Here is an 18,146-nt window from a genome sequence, read left to right on the forward strand (position 1 = left end):
CCTTTAGTGGACATGGAGACCAATTGATCATAGTCCTCTTTACAACATCCCTTAACATATATGAAGACGATTATCAGTTTCCCCTCAGTCTTCTTTTCTCAAGACTCAACATGCCCAGTTTGTTTAACCTTTCTTCATTGTAGAGCCATAGTTTGTATAAATGCTCTTTGGAATATTAGTAAGGTGGTAACTTATTTCGCTGTCTTTTGATCTTTTTCTTTCCAATGCAGTGGGTACCTCTCAACCTTTCAAAAGTTCAAATAACTCCATAGAAAGCATAAGGAACCTTTTGATGATGGTTGTTTTAGCCTGTGCTATAAACCTTCCCCTATGTACTAACTTCTCTGAAAGTAGTAACTGAGACAATTAACTCCATTTGAAATCTGATTCTGTTTTACTGCCATTGTCTTCTAGACTGCTGATTCTCTTTAATGACAAGTTATATTTCTGTCATTGTTTTCTTTTATAGTGAGAGATGCAGATACACCATGCGTGGACATAAGGATTCGGTCAATAGTATAGAGTTTCTTCCATTCTCCAACACCATTCTCACCAGCTCTGCAGACAAGACCCTATCTCTCTGGGATGCCAGAACAGTGAGTAATCTGTGGTTTTGGACTCTTTCAGAATATATGGAAGTTAGTGGCACTGTGCAAATACAATTGTTGATTAATGAAAAGAAGTGTAAAAGCTGGTGCAGAAAATCAATGTTTGTTAGGGGACTTGGTAGTAGTATACAGAGCCGTTCATCTTCAGGTATTATCTACTGACCAAAAAGTTATTACCATGTAACTGCTCTTTGGGGGACCTCTGAAATATGTTGTTCATCTAAGTACATTTGCTAATACGCAGATATCAACATCACAGGAACAACAGTCACACTTAGCATTAATTGTTGTCCTTATTGGCATTCTTAGCAAAAAGGCTAAGGGCTGAATCCCAGCCTTATAACTGCCCCCTGCAGAATAGAGTTGAGAATTTGGTAAAACTATGTGTGGAAGACTGCCCTGCTACAGTGACGCTGTATTTATTCTGCAAATAGAACAGTTGACAGTGAGCTCTGTCTGGTACCTTTCATAAGCATTAAAATTGACTTTAAATTATTTATAAAGAAAATTTAGCAGTGAAAAATGGTTGGGGGTGAGGAAGGAATAGAGGACACAATAGTGTGTAGGTCTAATATGTTTTCTTTTTGAGGGAATGGCCTTCATAACTCACTGCTGACCTCTTATGAGTTATGGGTCATTCTCTCAAGAAAGGGAATATATCACTGTGGGTACTGGCTGAAAATATACATCTCTCCCTCTCATTCTTCCCTATCCTCACTTTTTCCTATGTGCATAAACGCCTGGAGTGATTGGCATTCACACAGTATATACAATACAAAATGATGCTTGGTACATTGCAACCTCTTGATCTCTGTTGCTTTCAATCAACACCACAATTTAAATGTCTAATCCTCATTGATAAAGAATGTAATAATAAAAGTTCTCTTAGGAATAAAATAAGAGGGACAGATTTCCACCTCCCATGGTAATACCAAAAGGATTGGGCCAAAAAGCAGAGAGAACAACCATGGTATTCCTCCTACACTGTGGGAATTCTCAAGTAGCCTGTTGAACTGGTATTATGTCCCCTTTGCACTACTCTAGCAGCACAAAGCAGCAAAATATAGAATATACACAGAATATAGGAGATCATGTTGGTATGAAAAATAATTATGTGGAGGAGAACTATGTGAAAGAGGGAGAAAAAGTCATTGCTGTAATAGTTACGCAAATGTTAGATGTGAGAGAGATGTTCTCGTGAAGGGGACAGTGGAATATTCTGAAGTTAATTAGCCACTTTCTATTTATGGATCATAGAAACAGACAGGATAGAAGGTCATTTAATAAGAATCATTAACATTAAGCACAACAAGTTAAAATGAGTCAATCAAGACTCATTGTTCTTAGATATGGAAGTTAGTTGCTGAGGAAGTTTGACAGAAGTATGAATAATTCAAGAAAAGAGTGAATATTGAAATATAAAAATAAAGTTAAAACTTCATTGGAAAAAAGACCTTTGTTTATATTAAAATACCTTTTTTTTTTACCATAACTTAATGCCTAACACATTATCACCGAAATCTCACCAATATTGCTTTGTTCACTAACAAAATGAGAATAAGGACTTTTATTTGTTCATGAACAAAATGGGAATAAGGACAACCTAGGAAATTACAGACCAGTCAGCTTAACTTCAGTGCCCAGAAAGTTAATGGAGCAAATAATTAAGTAATCAATTTACAGACACCTACAAGATAAGAAGGTGATAAGTAACAGTCACATGGATTTGTCAAGAATAAATCATATCAAACCAACCTAATAGCTTTATTTGACAGGGTAACAAGCCTTGTGGATGGGGGAAAGTGGTAGATGTGGTATATCTTGACTTTAGTAAGGCTTTTGATACTTTCCCACATGACCATCTCATAAACAAACTAGAGAAATGTAATCTAAATGGAGCTACTATAAAATGGGTGCATAACTGATTGGAAAACCATTCCCAAAGAGTAGTTATCAGTAGTTCACAGTCAAGCTGGAAGAGCATATCAAGTGGGGTCCCACAGGGATCAGTACTGTGTCCAGTTCTGTTCAGTATCTTCAAGATTTAGATAATGGCATAGAGAGTACACATATAAAGTTTGCTGACAATATGTAGCTGAGAGGCATTGCAAGTGCGTGGGAGGATAGGATTAAAATTAAAAATGATCTGGACAAACTGGATAAATGGTCTAAAGCAGAGGTTCCCAAACTTATTTGGCCTACCGCCCCCTTTTCAGAAAAAAAATTACTCAGCGCCCCCCTTTTCAGAAAAAAAATTACTCAGCGCCCCCCTGACAAACAGAAAGATGCAGTGACAAATTTGTGTTCTTTTATGTATCTATATTTCTACCTACGTCCTACAATATAGTAAAGAAAGATGTGTTATTAGAATATCGCCTACGACATCAGGTATACAGTGGTTTTTGCGTAAGATGGCAAAAGACAACCAAACTAAAATACTAATGAAACTAATAAACTGGGTTTTGTTCTTTGCTCAGCATTAGATATATGTATTTGATATTAAATTGTGAAATATCAAACTAAATTTATCAAGAAATAATTAATTAAAAAATAATCAATATGCAATTAAAAATCAGTTAATAGTTTTAATTTAGTTTGCCCTTATTTAAATAATTGTTCCTTATTAACACACGCCTTATTTACCAATTAACACAGATGATTCGATAGATATAAATAAATGTTAATAGTTAAGTTTTTTTATGATTTCATTCCCATTTTCGTTAATATTGTAATAAAAAATATGACAAATATATTGACTGTACACTTCAAATAGTACTGTACCGACACAAGCTGCTACGATTTTATTATTAGTAAGCACTAGAGACACAGAAACGTACGGTAGATATGTAAGAAAATGTATAAAAATACTCACGTGTAAATTGCTGTTTTATTGAAACAACAATAATACAATTTGCTTTGTATGTGATCCGTAATCCGTAAAGATCGAAGGTATTGAATATGAATAAAAAATTTTAAATACTTATTGCACTATTGTTAACTGCTTTTTACACAATTAAGAAACAATCTAAATTAGATTTCATACATGTCGCCTATTTATAGTATCGTATTGTAAACAAGTCATTACACGGACATATTCCTGCCGATGCATGCTGGACTTCCCGACAATGCGCGACACGCTCGCCTGCCAACACTTGCTTGTTAAGAGCTGTTGGCGGACTTGACACCTGATCGGTTATAATTTGTGAATTTATTTGGAAAATAAAGTAATCACTACAACTTTAACTCTGTTACACAACAGATGAAACATGTACGAACGGTTTTTCAAAATTTTCTTATATTCTTTCTTTATGCTTCCACCGCCCCCTTATTTTTATTCAACGCCCCCCAATTGCACCCGAGGCTACTACTGCCCCCCTGGATTGTTCCAGCGCCCCCCAGGGGGCGGTATCGCCCACTTTGGGAACCTCTGGTCTAAAGTAAATAGGATGAAATCCAATAAGGTCAAATGCAAAGTACTCCACTTAGGAAGGAATAATCAGTTGCACACATACAAAATGGGAAATGACTGCCTAGGATGGAGTACTGCAGAAAGAGATCTGGGGGCATAGTGGATCACAAGCTAAATATGAGGTAAAAGTGTAACACTGTTGCTAAAAAAGCAAATGTTCTTGGCTGCATTAGCAGGAGTGTTGTAAGCAAGACACAAGAAGTAATTGTTCCATTCTACTCCGCACTGATTAGGCCTCAACTGGAGTATTGTGTTCTAGGCACCACATTTCAGGAAATATATGGACAAATTGGAGAATGTCCTGAGAAGAGCAGCAAAAATTATTAAAGGTCTAGAAAACATGACCTATGACAGAAAATTGAAAAAACTGGGTTTGTTTAGTCTGGAGAAGAGAAGACTGGGGGTGGGGGGGACATGATAACAGTTTTCAAGTACATAAAAGGTTGTTATAAGGAGGAGGGAGGGAAATTGTTCTCATTTACCTGTGAGGATAGGACAAGAAGCAGTGGGCTTAAATTGCACTAAGAGCAGTTTAGTTTGGACATTAGGAAAAACTTCCTAACTGTCAGAGTGGTTAAGCACTGCAATAAATTGCCTAGGGAGGTTGGGGAATCTCTGTCATTGGAGATTTTAAGAGTAGGTTGGACAAACACCTATCAGGAATGGTCCAGATAATACTTAGTCCTTCCCTGAGTGCAGGGGACTGGACTAGAAGAGCTCTTGAGGTCTGTTCCAGTGCTGTGAGTCTATAAAAATTAGCCAGTTTTTGACAGAGTGCTCACTATGGTTTGCCCTTTACTAAACTTGGAATTAAACCCTTTTCAGTATTCGTTCACCTGCACTGGTTTTCAAGAATGGATAGCTTTCTACTTTAGAAAAGGTCTTTGTCCAAAACATAGTATCTGTTTAAAGTAGTTTTCATGTTTATTCTACTTGTGTCCCTTGGGATATCTTGCAAATCTCAAATAAATTGCACATATTTGGATAGCACTTAAGTGACTAATTCATCATGAACACCTTATTTCTTTCACAAATACTGAATGATCAGGTTATACTAATGGTCTCTTCCAGAAACACGAAAAGCAGTTTAGACACATTAGTCAGACTGGAACAATGCATTTTCCCACCTCTCTGGGATCAATTAGTATTAAGGCATACATCTAAAGATGTTCTCTAATGAAACATGAAAGTTATACACAGGTTTATTTTCCTATAAGTTGGGTTTAAAGCTTCCATTCGCATTATTAATCACATCCTGCTCTTAAATCATTAGCCTAAGTCAACTCTCTATTATTAAACATAATGGATGCAGAGAACAGCACGTCAATTCTGTCTAAGTCAAATGGACACATCAGGAGAATTTTGGAGGAGAACGGAACATAAATCTTTATAATCACAAAGCTGATTTTGCAGAGTTTGGAAATGAATGAAATTTGCATGTTTTTTTTTTCCTGATAGCATGCATGGTTTGTTTCAGCAGGTTGAAAAAATATCCATGTGCTTTCATTAAATAGGTAGTATGTTGTTTTCAGGGAAATAAGATTATGAAAGGGTAAATAATATTTAGATGATCATGGAACTTTCCAAATGTTTTGGAAAGAAACACAACCTGTTGAATTTGAATTGGAAGAATCCTAACACTGGGCCAAATTCCCACTGGATTACATGTGTGTAACAGAGGGCACAATTCAGTAGTGGAATCTCTTGGCTGTAAAGCTGAAGATTTTCATGCCAAGCAAAGCTGCTGAATTTTTTTCTTTCTTTTTGCCAGTTTCATAGAAATACAAGCATTCTGGCTTTTCAGCAGAATATTTTTATGCTGTCACATCAGAGTAAACATCTTCTCTTTGTGGGAATCGCAATGTGTATCCAATGTTAAATGTAAGAAACATGAGAGAATCACAAGCCCCTAAAGCACAGTTCACCTTCATGGTTAGTTCTGTCTAAGATAAGATGGCTGCCATTCATCTGTATTTCTCACATTCTAATGAGTAATTTCCAGTGCTAGTCAAATTTGTGTGAAGAAAATAAAAACAAATCCAAATATTCAGTCATCTCAGCCTGCATGTCTGCTGAGTTTTCGAAAAATTGGATAAAAAAAAAAAAAAATCAGAGCATGTATTTGTCTATATGTGTGAAGTCATATTTGATTTAGTACTGTCTGAGGCAAAAAAATATGTCAAATTCTGTAACTAGAGATTTCATATTGCAAAGACTTACAGATGTGCTTAGCATTACACCTCTGAATAATTCCATTCTCTTCAGTGAGACACTCATGTATAAAATCAAATACATGCATAACTCTTTGCAGAATTAGGGCCATACTGTGCTTATTTTGTATTCTAACTATAGGGAAATACTAGGTAACTCAGATATCATTCTTTAGTTATTGCTGGCAAATGTTGACTTTTCAGTGGCAACCACTCTAATTCAGTTGTGAGTAGTACAATTTAAGTCATTATTCATGATTGCTTTCAGATTTGTCACTTATTTTGCAGTGTAGTCTACCAATTTCAAACATGCTTTTTATTCGTCCATACTATTCTGCAGCAGAATGCTAACATAATAACACAGGTGATGCCATTCCTATCCTGCTGAGAAGCTAATGTCCCTGCAATTCAAATAGAAAGGCAGCAAGCATGTCAGGTTTTTACTGTTTGGGTTAAAAATGACTTAAACATTGGTAAAATAGCTCAGCACAACAGTGGCCAAGCTTGTGTTTAAAATCTATACATCAAACCTTATCAATGACTTAATTTGTGGACTGAAGAGCACAGTCAAAAGCTAAAAGCTCTGAAGTAGTGTGGTGTCTTTGATGAATAATGCAGACATCAACAATAGGAGAAGAGGAAGAAAACTAGATGAGCTTGTCCAAAATACTGACACTTCTGCTTTGATAGCAGCAAATAACTCCCATTAATGCTAACTCATTTTCTTAGCGCCTATGTCAGGAAGGCCTGATGACCAGCTGGCCTAGCGCTCAGGTTGTGGCCTTACAGTTTCTGCTGACCTAGTCATCCCAGAGGGGTCACTGGCTGTGGCTTCATCACCCTTACATACTCCAGTTGCTCCCCCTGAGGTTCGGCCACTAGAGAAAAGCAGGATGGCAAGGTAGAGGGACCCAGGCCCTCCCACTCCAACAGGTCCTGACCCATGACACTAGGGGTTTATCAAAGTTCCTAGCCCAGTCATTGAGCTATCCCAAATTATGTTTTCCCTTTGTCACTTTCTTCCAGTCTGGAGCTCCTCAGGTTGGGGCACCATCACAGGCTTAGCAGACTCTCCTCAGTCTCTTAGTGTCCTGTTCAGTCAATCTCTCTTAGGGCTTTCAACTCCCAAGGAGAGAGGGTGGGAAATCCAAGTCCCTGCTCCTAGAGTAGCCCTCACAAAGCTGTTGCCACTCCTGACACAGCTCTCAGCATCAGCCTGGCATCCTGGTGCCACATGCAGCTCCTTCCCCCTTTTCCTGAGTACCAGCATCCTTTTAAATTGTGCCCTGCACCTGCTGAGGGGTGGGACATTCCCTAGATCAGTATTGCTCTATTCCCTGCCTTGGTTCAGTGTGGGCCCTGCATAGCCTATCACAAACTGTGCCATTCCGTTTCAGAGTCACTGGTCTACTTATGTTGACAGCCCCCAACCCCACCCCCGATCTCAGGAAAAGAAGTCTGCATTTTTATGATCTTTACCATTTGGCTGTAGTACTTGAAAGCAGTATGGTTGAGGGACATATACCACCACATGACTTGGTTGTCGTGGTCCTTCATGGATTGTAGCCATTGTAGGGACACGTGATCCAACACTAGCTGGAGTGGTTGGTCCCATAGGTAGTAATTCAAGGCCTCCTCAGCCCCCCTCCCTCTCTATCACTGAACTGGCGGCTTCTTAGGGAAACAGCTACCTTCTAAGATATAAGACAGGATGCTCCTCTCCCCCTACTTCTAGTATAAAATAAAAGGTTTTGAAAAGTCTGGATGAAATAAAAAGGGTTCCTAGACCAGCTATTTTTTTAGCATGTGGAAGGCTTTGTCGCCGGCCTTGGTCCGCCAGATCTTCCTGAATGAGGTATCTTTTAGTAGGTCTGTTAAGGGTGCAGCTATTGTGGCAAAGTCAGGTATGAACTGCCTATAATACCCCACTAGCCCCAGGAAGAAGCATTCTTATTTCTTCATAGAGGGGATAGGGCATTCTGACAAGGCTTTTACCTTCCCTACTAATGGGCATAGCCCTCCCCCGCCCACAGTGTATCCCAGGTAGCTCACTTCCCAGTTAGCTAACCGATATTTAGCCAGGTTAGTTGTCAGTTCGGCCTCTTGGAGTGCCTGTAGGAGCTCTGTGAGGTGTTTTATGGGATAGTTGCAGGTCCCGCTGTAGATGACAATATTGTTGATATAAGTGGCCACGTATTGACTATGTGTGCGCAATACAAGATCCATTAACCTCTGGAATATAGCCATGGCCCCATGCAGCTGAAAGGGCATGATTCTAAACTGACCAGGACCATATAGAAGGCTGTCTTTTTCCTGAATTTGGGGACAAGGAGGAATCTGCCAGTACCCCTTGGTTAGGTCAAGGGTGGATATGTACCTGGCAGCAGCCCCCAGCCTCTCTAGCAATTTATTAACCTACGGCATGGGGTAGGTGTCGAACTAGAATATTGCATTCATTTTTTGAAAGTTTGTGCAGAACCCTGTTGTGCCATCCTGTTTGGGTGAGAGCTCTTGGACTTTGCCACTCATTGTGTGACTCCTTGACAACTTTCATGGCCTACATGTTCTGCAGCTCTTGTCACACAGTCGCCCACAGTTTTCTGGATAATGGTCATACACTTTCTCACACTTTCTGGGCAGATTCAGTCTCTATACAATGGAACAGTCGGTGCATCTGGCCTGCCTGCTGTTGCCGAAAACACGGAGGGGAACGTGTTGATGAGTTTGTGTGTCTGTTGTTCCTGATCAGGTTATAAGCATTCCACGACTGATATGGTCCCTGACTGGGGAACCATGGCACAGGGGTTGAGTTTGGTCTCAGGGGAGAATGGAGTAATGAAGACCCCCTCTCATTCTTTCCACACTTTCCCTAAGTTGACATGATATATTTGGGTGGCTCTCCTCTTACCAGGCTGGCAAACTTTGTAGTATACAGTCCTGACTATTCTCACTATTTCAAAGGGCCCTTGCCAAGAGCCAACAGCTTGGATTCATAGGTAGGTAGCAGAAATAGCACTCAGTTCCCTGGTTGGAACTCTAGGATACAGGCCCCCTTGTTGTTATTCTTCTCCTGGTCTTGTTGCACCTTCAGCAATTTCTCTGGAGTATGGGAGTGGGTGGTACAATATTGACTGGAGACACTGTGACTGTAGAAAGCAGTGATGTTGACTGAGAACTATATGCTGACCTCCAAAACGCGACCCAACTCAACACTGGCTGACTCATCACCAGGAGAAGCATGAGAGGAATCTGGCTGCTCACCCCAAAGGGAGGCACCCCTAAGAGGAACTCTGGATGAGATTGTAGGGCAAAATCACTCCCTCAGCATCCTGACTCACAGAACGAGGAAGGTATGCAGGGACAACATGCTTCCCTCTCTGTGCACAGAGGAGGAATGGCCATGGGCATATAGGGTGACCAGATGTCCTGATTTTATAGGGACAGTCCTGATTTTGGGGGCTTTTTCTTATATAGGCACCTATTACCCCCCACCCCCATCCTGATTTTTTACATTTGCTATCTGGTCACCCTATGGGCATATCTCTTTCCTGCCCATCTCTTCACTGGTTAGGATGATTCGTGCTGCTGATGGTACCATGCTATACATAATAGGGGGGAGAGCCCACAAGCATGTGCTGAAGGGCCATGTTTCATTCACTTTCAGAGACAAAGAAAAAGGAAGAAATCAGAAAGTGATGAGAACTAAGGGGGGGGGGAAGAAGGGTGAACAGGGGTTGTCTAAACCCCCTCTTCTAGTGTTTAAAAATTAGTACTAGGGTGGCCGTGGGGGTCAGATCTTCTTACTCCTATATTCTCTGCTCTGCATGATCTGGCCTCCTGGCTTTTAGCTCCTGCTGGCTGAAAGGACCCATCAATGGCAGTAGAGGGAAGAAGAGAAATGATCCATGAGAATTTAGGGGAAAGAAGAAACCCAGCCCCTCTTTTATAAGAATAGTGTTTTGTCAGAGTAGGGTGGATTGTCCCTTATAAATTTATGCTAGGTTTTTCCCATTCTTCCTCTAGTTAGGCAGCTGAAAAAAATCAGAAACCTGCTCTGCCTGCTCTCGCCCAGTCACCACTTGGTTTATAGATAAAGACAGAGGGACAAAGCCAATTGAAAATATAGAACTTAGCTGGTTATTGAATATTTGTTAATATCCAGCATACATAAAACAACTCTATCTTTGTATTTGAAAATTAAAACTATCTCCCAGACAAGTTCTGTGGTTGAACCAGTGTCTGGGAAAATCAGTATTTTGTCCTGCTGATAGAAGATCTCCAAATCTATAATAAAGAAATACATTCTGAGCATGCGGACCCAGGATCATAGTCCCTCAGTTTCCAGACCAGATGGGTTAGCAAGGATGGATGTTATTTAACCACGTTACTGAAAACTTGCCTACACGTTGTTTCCTGTTACCTAACCCAGACAACAGCACTACTACAAGTTTCAAAGGGAGGCTGCTTCCTTGCGGCGAAGAGGACATCGACTTGGATGTATATTGACATATCTCTGTAGAATGGTTGGAATATCTTGAGACTGGACTTGGTTCCAATAACACTGCTCAGTCTGTGTGCATGTGCCAATTTATGCCCTTCCTTTCATCAGGAATGGCTTGACTAAAAGAGGAGAAAATATGATTCAGGCTAGAGGCCTGCAGCGAGACTGAGATCCGGTGGGTCCCACAGGTCCCACTGCCATAATAGTAGGTGTGGATAAAATGTCCTTAGCTGTGGGTGGGATTGGATGGGCAAAAAAACCTAGAGTGCAGTAATTTGCAGGGAAAATCTAACATTTCTCATCAGTTTGTCATAAACAGAATTTCAGCAATGTGAAGCAAGATTTTCTTTTTTTTAAAAACATAAAGGTTTAAATACTTAAATTATGTGAGGAATAGAGTTAAAGTATTTTTACATGGCATAAGCAAGATTTGTTTTATTCTTTTAGTGGTAAAAAGTGTGTCTGAATTCTGTTTATAATATATTAACCAATCTTTTTTGTTTTGTTTTTTAATAGCATGGAGGAATCTGTCTCATTTGTGGGATCTGTTTTTGAGGTAGGGAGCAGGGTAAAAAAATGCAAGAAACAATGCTAGAGCCAGGGGGAATGGGTATTGTGGGACAAGACGGGAGCAGGATTAAAAAATAGTCCCGTGCCAGAGCTCTAATTCAGGCAGATAGAGGTTTTCATTTTGCTTAGCAAATTAAACAGCTTGCCTGGAAAACATAGTCTGCAAAATGTTTATAGCAGTAACCTTGCAACATACAAGTTTTATACAGTGTAGAATCTAAATCAGAGTTGCCTCAAAATATTGAGGATGCATGCAAATCAAATATGCCAGATTGTTGGTTTTATTAGTGCTACTTCATAGTTTTTCCAAGTTACCACATTCAGTGAACAGGAACGACACTCTGTTCCGGAGAATATAAAAAAACGTGCAACAGAAAATACAGATACAAAAGGGCATGGGTCGTACAACAAAACAATTATAAATACATAGAATGCTGGATGGTGTTATAACTCTTTCTTTTTGGTAAAGTTTTAGTGCTTGGGAAAGGTGCTGGATTCATAGCCCTGGGGAGTGAAGTAATTCATTTATATACAGAACATGCAGCAGGGGTTGCAACAAAACAAGATTCCCCTGTACTGCCTCACTAATGTGCCTCAAACATTAGGGGATGTGTGTCTGTGTGTATAAGCTTTTGAGCTGTCTGCTGAGATTGCTAATTAGTGCCAATTATGATGGTGTAGCATTTTTATGGTATGGACATCTGTCCTGTCACACTGGAACTGGACTGATCCACCCTTGCATTTCACACAGCCACATAACAAGTGCTAGATGGTAATGTATTCAAATCACTGGGGACCTGCATTGGGCCATAATCCTTCAACCCCCCACCACAGCTCATTGACCTCCGTGCATCTTCATGTGGGTGAAGATGTCCAGTGATGTGGTTCTCAGTGCAAGATTGAATCATTGGATTGCAGCAGGTACCAATCGTGAAAGCCTTGACAACACAACTCTGAAAATTATGGGAGATTTCTGCAACCCTGGGATAAACAGGGTTCTGGCTGAACAGAAGAGCCATATATTTTTGAAAAAGCTACACTCCAAATGTATTTTGGAACACAGTGAAGAAGGGTTGGAGGCTGGTCATTCGGCTATAAAAATCATGAGAGGCACAAAAGAGTTTGAAATAATTTTCGTTGACTGAAGGTTGGTTAAATTGGGTTGAACTGTGTCTAATTTACTCCTGGGGGAATTCTGCACCAAAAAATTAAAAATTCTGTGCACAATATTCTAAAATTCTGCATATTTTATTTGTCAATATAACACAATATAATCACGCCAGTTTGTTATTTTGACAATTTATTTCAAAATACCTGTCAGCAAGTATGTCTGTAACAATACAGGCAACAAAAAAGAAAGATTCAGGAAATAGTTTTTGATAAATAGATTCCTTATGGGCATATTAATACAGAACTCTGAGTAATAATTAATTTAAAACTACAATACAGAAATGTATTTCCCTCACCCCTCAGAAGCAGTGCAAAGGCTTGGGGGAGTTGGGTAATGGAGGAGCCAGCACCTCCCGGGGGGGGCAAATGGGGCAATTGCAATTTGCCCCAGGCCCCGGGCTCCACAGGGGCCCCCATGAGAATGTCGGAGGCTCGCCTCCGCCTTCGCCATCCCCCAGCGCCTCAGAGTGCCACGTCCAGGAGCGGCCCTGGATAGCACTACAGCGGCATGGCTCAGGCAGGGCCTGAAGTCCTCCCGCTCAGAGCCGCATGGTAAGGGGGTGGGGCTGCAAGCACTGGCGGGCTGAGCGGCAGGAGCTCCTGGATGCGGCTCACTGAGGCTCTGGGAGGCGGGGGTAAGCGGCATGGTAAGCCCCTCTGAGCCGGGCACCCCCCCAGCCCTGACCCCCAGCTCCAAGCCCAGCCTCTCTGAGCCGGGCACTCCCCAACCCCATCCCCCATCGCCCTGACCCCCAGCTCCGAGACCAGCCCCTCTGAACCAGACACCCCCCCCGACCCTATCCCCCCACAGCCCTGTCCCCCAGCTCCGAGCCCAGCACCTCTGAACCGGACATCCCCCCCAACCCCATCCCCCCACAGTCCTGACCGCCAGCTCCGAGCCCAGCCCCTCTGAGCCGGGCACCCCCCGACCCCCAGCTCCAAGCCCAGCCCCTCTGAGCCGGACACCCCCCGACCCCATCCCCCCACAGCCCTGACCCCCAGCTCCAAGCCCAGCCCCTCTGAGCCAGGAACCCCCTGAGCCCAGCCCCCCACAGCCCTGACCCCCAGGTCTGAGCCCAGCCCCTCTGAGCCAGGCACCTCCCTTGCCCCATCCCCCCGCAGCACTGACCCCCAGCTCCGAGCCCAGCCCCTCTGAGCTGGAGACCCCCCTGACCCAATCCCCCCCGCAGCCCTGACCCCTAGCTTTGAGCCCAGCCCCTCAGAGCCGGACACCCCCCCCAAGCCCATCCCCTCCCCCCCAGCCCTGACCCCCAGCTCTGAGCCCAGCCCCTCTGAGCCAGGCACCCCCTGACCCAGAGCCCAGCTCCCCACCCTGCCCTGGGCAACAGTAGTGCCACCCCCAGGTAGTGATAGCCCAGCTCCCCACCCTGCCCTGGGCAACAGTAGTGCCACCCCCAGGTAGTGATAACCCATTGGCACCAACCATCACCATCACCCAGCAACAGCCCATTATGTAAATGCAAATGTATACACACCATTAAAGCATTCAATGTTTTTAAATAATGTATTTCGTGTATTTTCAAATTATTAAAAATTAATTTTTGAATGTATTTCACTGGTTAATATTTACATTTCCAAATACATATTACTATAATATTGCCACTTTTTTTATGGAAGTGCTTTGCCCCAGGCCCCCTGAATCCTCTGGGCGGCCCTGGGAGGAGCTGAGGGAGAGGGAAGTAACTGCTGGGAAGGAGTCTGGGTATGAACTTGGAGGATTGTTTAGTGCAGACCTTGGCTGACCCCTAGCCTCTCTTATTCAGTCAGGCACATCTGGCCCTGTCCCTATGTGTCCCTGCACCCACACTCAGCCACCCCTCTTCCCCCATCCCCATCTGTCCCTGCTCTCCCCTGTCCCCATGTGGCCCTGCAACTCCCTTCCCCCATGTGGCCCTGCACTCCCTCACCTCTGTCCCCATGTGGCCCTGCATCCCCCACTCAGCCACTCCTTCCCCCACGTGGCTCTGAACCCCTCCCCCCATCCCCAGGTGTCCCTGCACCCCCACTGCCATTCAGCCCCTGTGTGTCCCCCCTAGCCCTTCTGAACTCAAGTCTGTGACCCACCAGCAGCCTCATGTGCCCCATACTGCCTGTTCCCCCCCATATCCCGTGCCTCCTGACATGGCCCCATGGGCAGGGCACTGTGAGGAACGCAGACTCATCTCTTTCCTATCTGCATCTGATTGCTCCCACTCAGGAGCAGCTGCCCTCTGTTCTGGTGCCACAGCAGCCTCTGGTGGGTGAAAAGCATAATTGCAACATCTCTCTGGCAGAATGTATTTTCTGCGGAGAAAAAAAATTCTGCATGGGAGATGAATTTTGTGCATGCATAGTGGCGCAGAATTCCCCCAGGAGTATAATCCCTAAACCATCCACCCCCTTTCTCTTGTTTCCAATGAGACACAGAGAGTACCTTTTAGACTCCTCATTTTGAAATACTGATTTTGATAAAACATTTTCAATAGTTTTAATACTAACTGAGAATCTCCTACTGGTCATGTTTACCTTTGTGTATTGGGAGCTTCAAGATACTATTTCCTGTGTGCTGGGATGCAAATTTATTACTACCCTCTACATTCATTTGACTTGTTGAAGTTGATGTTCATAGGCCAAGTTCAGCAAAGCTGGCACATAGAGTTTAAAGTACAGCTGCCTGAGCCAGCTAAACCTAGAGCAACCAAAAGGTGACTAACCATTAGAGAAGGTAAATCAAATGGCACTGGTGGATCTGTATCTGTGTGAATTACATTATGAGATATGCCTGAGACAGAACATTAAAATACAGATTAAGATCTAGATAATAATGCCTCAAAATATTGAGGATATTTGGAGTTGTCAGTTTGATTTGGGCTCATCTGAACTCATGAGGATTGTATTCAAGATCTGAGTGGATATACATTTTCTTAGAAAACAGGTTATTTTAAAAAACTGCGACAGTTTATGTTACATTATTCAAATCTGACCTCTCTAAAACCTCATCAAAGATTAAAGTTTGCAGTTTTGAAGACCAAGAGTTCCAAAAAAGGGTTAGCCTCTTAATATCATTGAACCTTTCTGCTAGAAATAGGGTCCAGTTCCTAGCATGAAGAGTTAACTAGAAACAAATATCTTTTATTTGTTTTTTTGTTCTACACTTGTAAATAATATGTCCTGTTTTTTAATCCCTGGCTTGGATGGGCAAGGGAACTTGTGAGTCACATTAAAATACGGAATAGATAACATGCTGCTGTGAATTATTGGGTTATAATTCCATGAAGAAGTTCTGGTAGTGTCATAAACCACAAAAGCAAAGCTTTATGTTTGTATAGTCATAAAAATGAACCCCAAAATAGAATTATAACTGCGTCATTCTTCTAGTTAGCTCTGACATCACTGACCTCCCGCTTCCTGGTCTGCATTTCAGAGACATTGTAAAAATGAACAAACTGCACATGTAACAATAAATGCGTTTCATTACCTTTTGCGATTGTACCCCACCTTCTTTCTTTGTTTAAATGCCTGTGCTGTGCTACATCTCATTTAGATTGTAAGTATCTCAGGGCAGGGATGGATCACTCCTGTTTGTTTGTAAAGCCCTATGCACACCTATGGCTTTGCTTAAATAATGATAATCAAAATATTCCTGTTCATTCCCATGCCTGTACTGGCCCAGTAGGCATTTGGTTCCTCTCATGGAGGGCAAATCTTTTCCCAGTCCTATACTCATGATCTTTCTTTTCACTACAAAAAGTTGTATCTGCTTAACTGAAATTAACCAAGTCCAAGTAAAATCCTAGGGAAGACAAAGCACTTTGTAGTTTAAAGATTCTATTTTACCTCGACTTGCTAACTTGTGTGAAAACTCCAAAATGCCTAGTGCTCAGCAGGATTTTACCTTGAGTTAGTTAACTTGAGTTAAAAACATTTTTCATGGTGAAAACAAAACCACAGTGGCTCAGGATGTTGCTAAAGCAAAGTGTGCAACACTGTTCCTGGCTGATACCCATTTCCATAGAATTTGTTGCTCCAGCAGTAGCTTTGTCCAGGCTCCCTCTTGTAGCTGAAGTATTATAACAGAAGGAGAGGGACCTACCTTGTCTTCAAGCCAGACTTCTTGCAGCATGCTCCAACCCATATGAATCTGGCTGTCTGCCACAGATTCTTGGCTCTCCTCAGTACCCAAGCCTCGCCAACCTGGTAGTTGTTTAGAGGAGTGTGTTGCCAACTTTCCAGCCCCAAGTATAATGCAGAGTGGGTGGTGGTCCCCCCCCCCACACACTTCCGCTGCAGAGTCCCAGAGGTCAGGCTGCGGCCCAAGCCTGAACGTCTACACAGCAATCTTTTAGTCCAGAGTGAGAGTCCCACAAGCCTGAGTCAGCTGACCCAGGCCAGCTGTGGGTTCTTTATCCTTGTGTTGATGTACGCAAGGAGGAGAGTGGGTCTGGGATAGGGGCAGAAGGCATGGTGGAAGAATGGATTTGGACAGAGCTGAGGAGGGAGGAGGATTAGTTATGGATTGTCTCTCACTAGTTATCAAGTTTGTTAATGAGTTAACAAGGTATTTTCCAGGCTGCCTGTACCTGCTCCTCTGGCCCTGTATGTTACTTTATATTTATGGATTTTAGTCTTGCATCTTTGCCCTGCTCAGGATCAGACTTGTGCCTTCCAACATCTTCTCTGCTCTCTCCTTAATCTTTCCTAGGCTGTGACTTCCCATTAACCCCCATGCTTGCCCACATATTTCCTTGGGAGTATAATTCCCTGTCCTATTTCCCATCTAGCAAGCAATTCACTGCTGAACCTCCCTTGCTGCAGGTGCTATGGCTTTTGCTGCTTCCTCCTCTATCTCTAGGTTCCTACTGCTGCCTCCTTCTCACCTGTTCACCAGACAAAGGCTGTGTCTCCCTCCCTGATACCTGTAAACTGCCATGGCCATCCCTCCACATCCGTCTGTGAGGAGGCCACGCCTCCTCGCATTATGGTCTACTAGAGTATTTTCCAAGCGAAGAAAAAAGGGGAGAATTTGCTGTTCTCAATGGGCTCTGGCCTTCAAGTGGGGTGGGGCCATAAACAGTCTGGGCTCTGGCCTGCAACCAGGAAGAGTGGAAGAAGTTTATTTGCCCAGCATTTAAGCAGGGCAGGGCAGCAAACAGTCAAGACTCTGGCCTGCAATCAAGCAGAGTGGTAGCACCAAGCACGGTCTGTGGGGCTCTGGCAGGGGCAAGCACCAAGCGCGGTCTGTGGGGCTCTGGCAGGAGTGTCCGAGGAGTGCAGGCCTTCTGGTCCAAGGAGGGGAAGTACTGCTACCCCAGGGGTGGAGTGCACAGGGGACGCGGGCCCACCCTACTCCAGCTTGTCCCAGCCCAGGGCCCTAACAGTGGCGGAGTGGTCCGTCAGTGGGGATCCGCCCACAACACGCTGACCTTGTATGAGGCCAGCTCTCAACCAGACTGTTGTCTGGTTTCCCTGGGCTGCTTCCTACTCTCCCCTCAGGCATACTTGCGTCCAGGGGTCATTTTCAGTCTCCCCGGGGTACACTGCCAAGGGTAGCGGTAGCAGCTTCTCAGCGTTGGGAGTGGCAGGCCTCTCTGGAAGCTCGCGCAAGCCCTCAGGGAAGC

The 18,146-nt window shown here is 43.2% G+C and overlaps 1 protein-coding gene across 4 annotated transcripts in view; it reads left to right on the forward strand.

The window, feature by feature from the left end:
* SPAG16 (sperm associated antigen 16) overlaps window positions 1-18,146 on the forward strand; it is a 786,899-nt gene that overhangs the window by 551,968 nt on the left and 216,785 nt on the right. For all 4 annotated transcript variants that reach the window (XM_065562140.1, XM_065562142.1, XM_065562143.1 and 1 more), the window contains one exon: window positions 470-596. In XM_065562140.1, coding sequence (XP_065418212.1) covers window positions 470-596 — 127 coding nt within the window. The remainder of the gene's footprint in view (window positions 1-469; window positions 597-18,146) is intronic.

This window comes from Chrysemys picta, chromosome 11 (assembly GCF_011386835.1).
Source record: "Chrysemys picta bellii isolate R12L10 chromosome 11, ASM1138683v2, whole genome shotgun sequence".
Classification (NCBI taxonomy): Eukaryota; Metazoa; Chordata; order Testudines; family Emydidae; genus Chrysemys; species Chrysemys picta.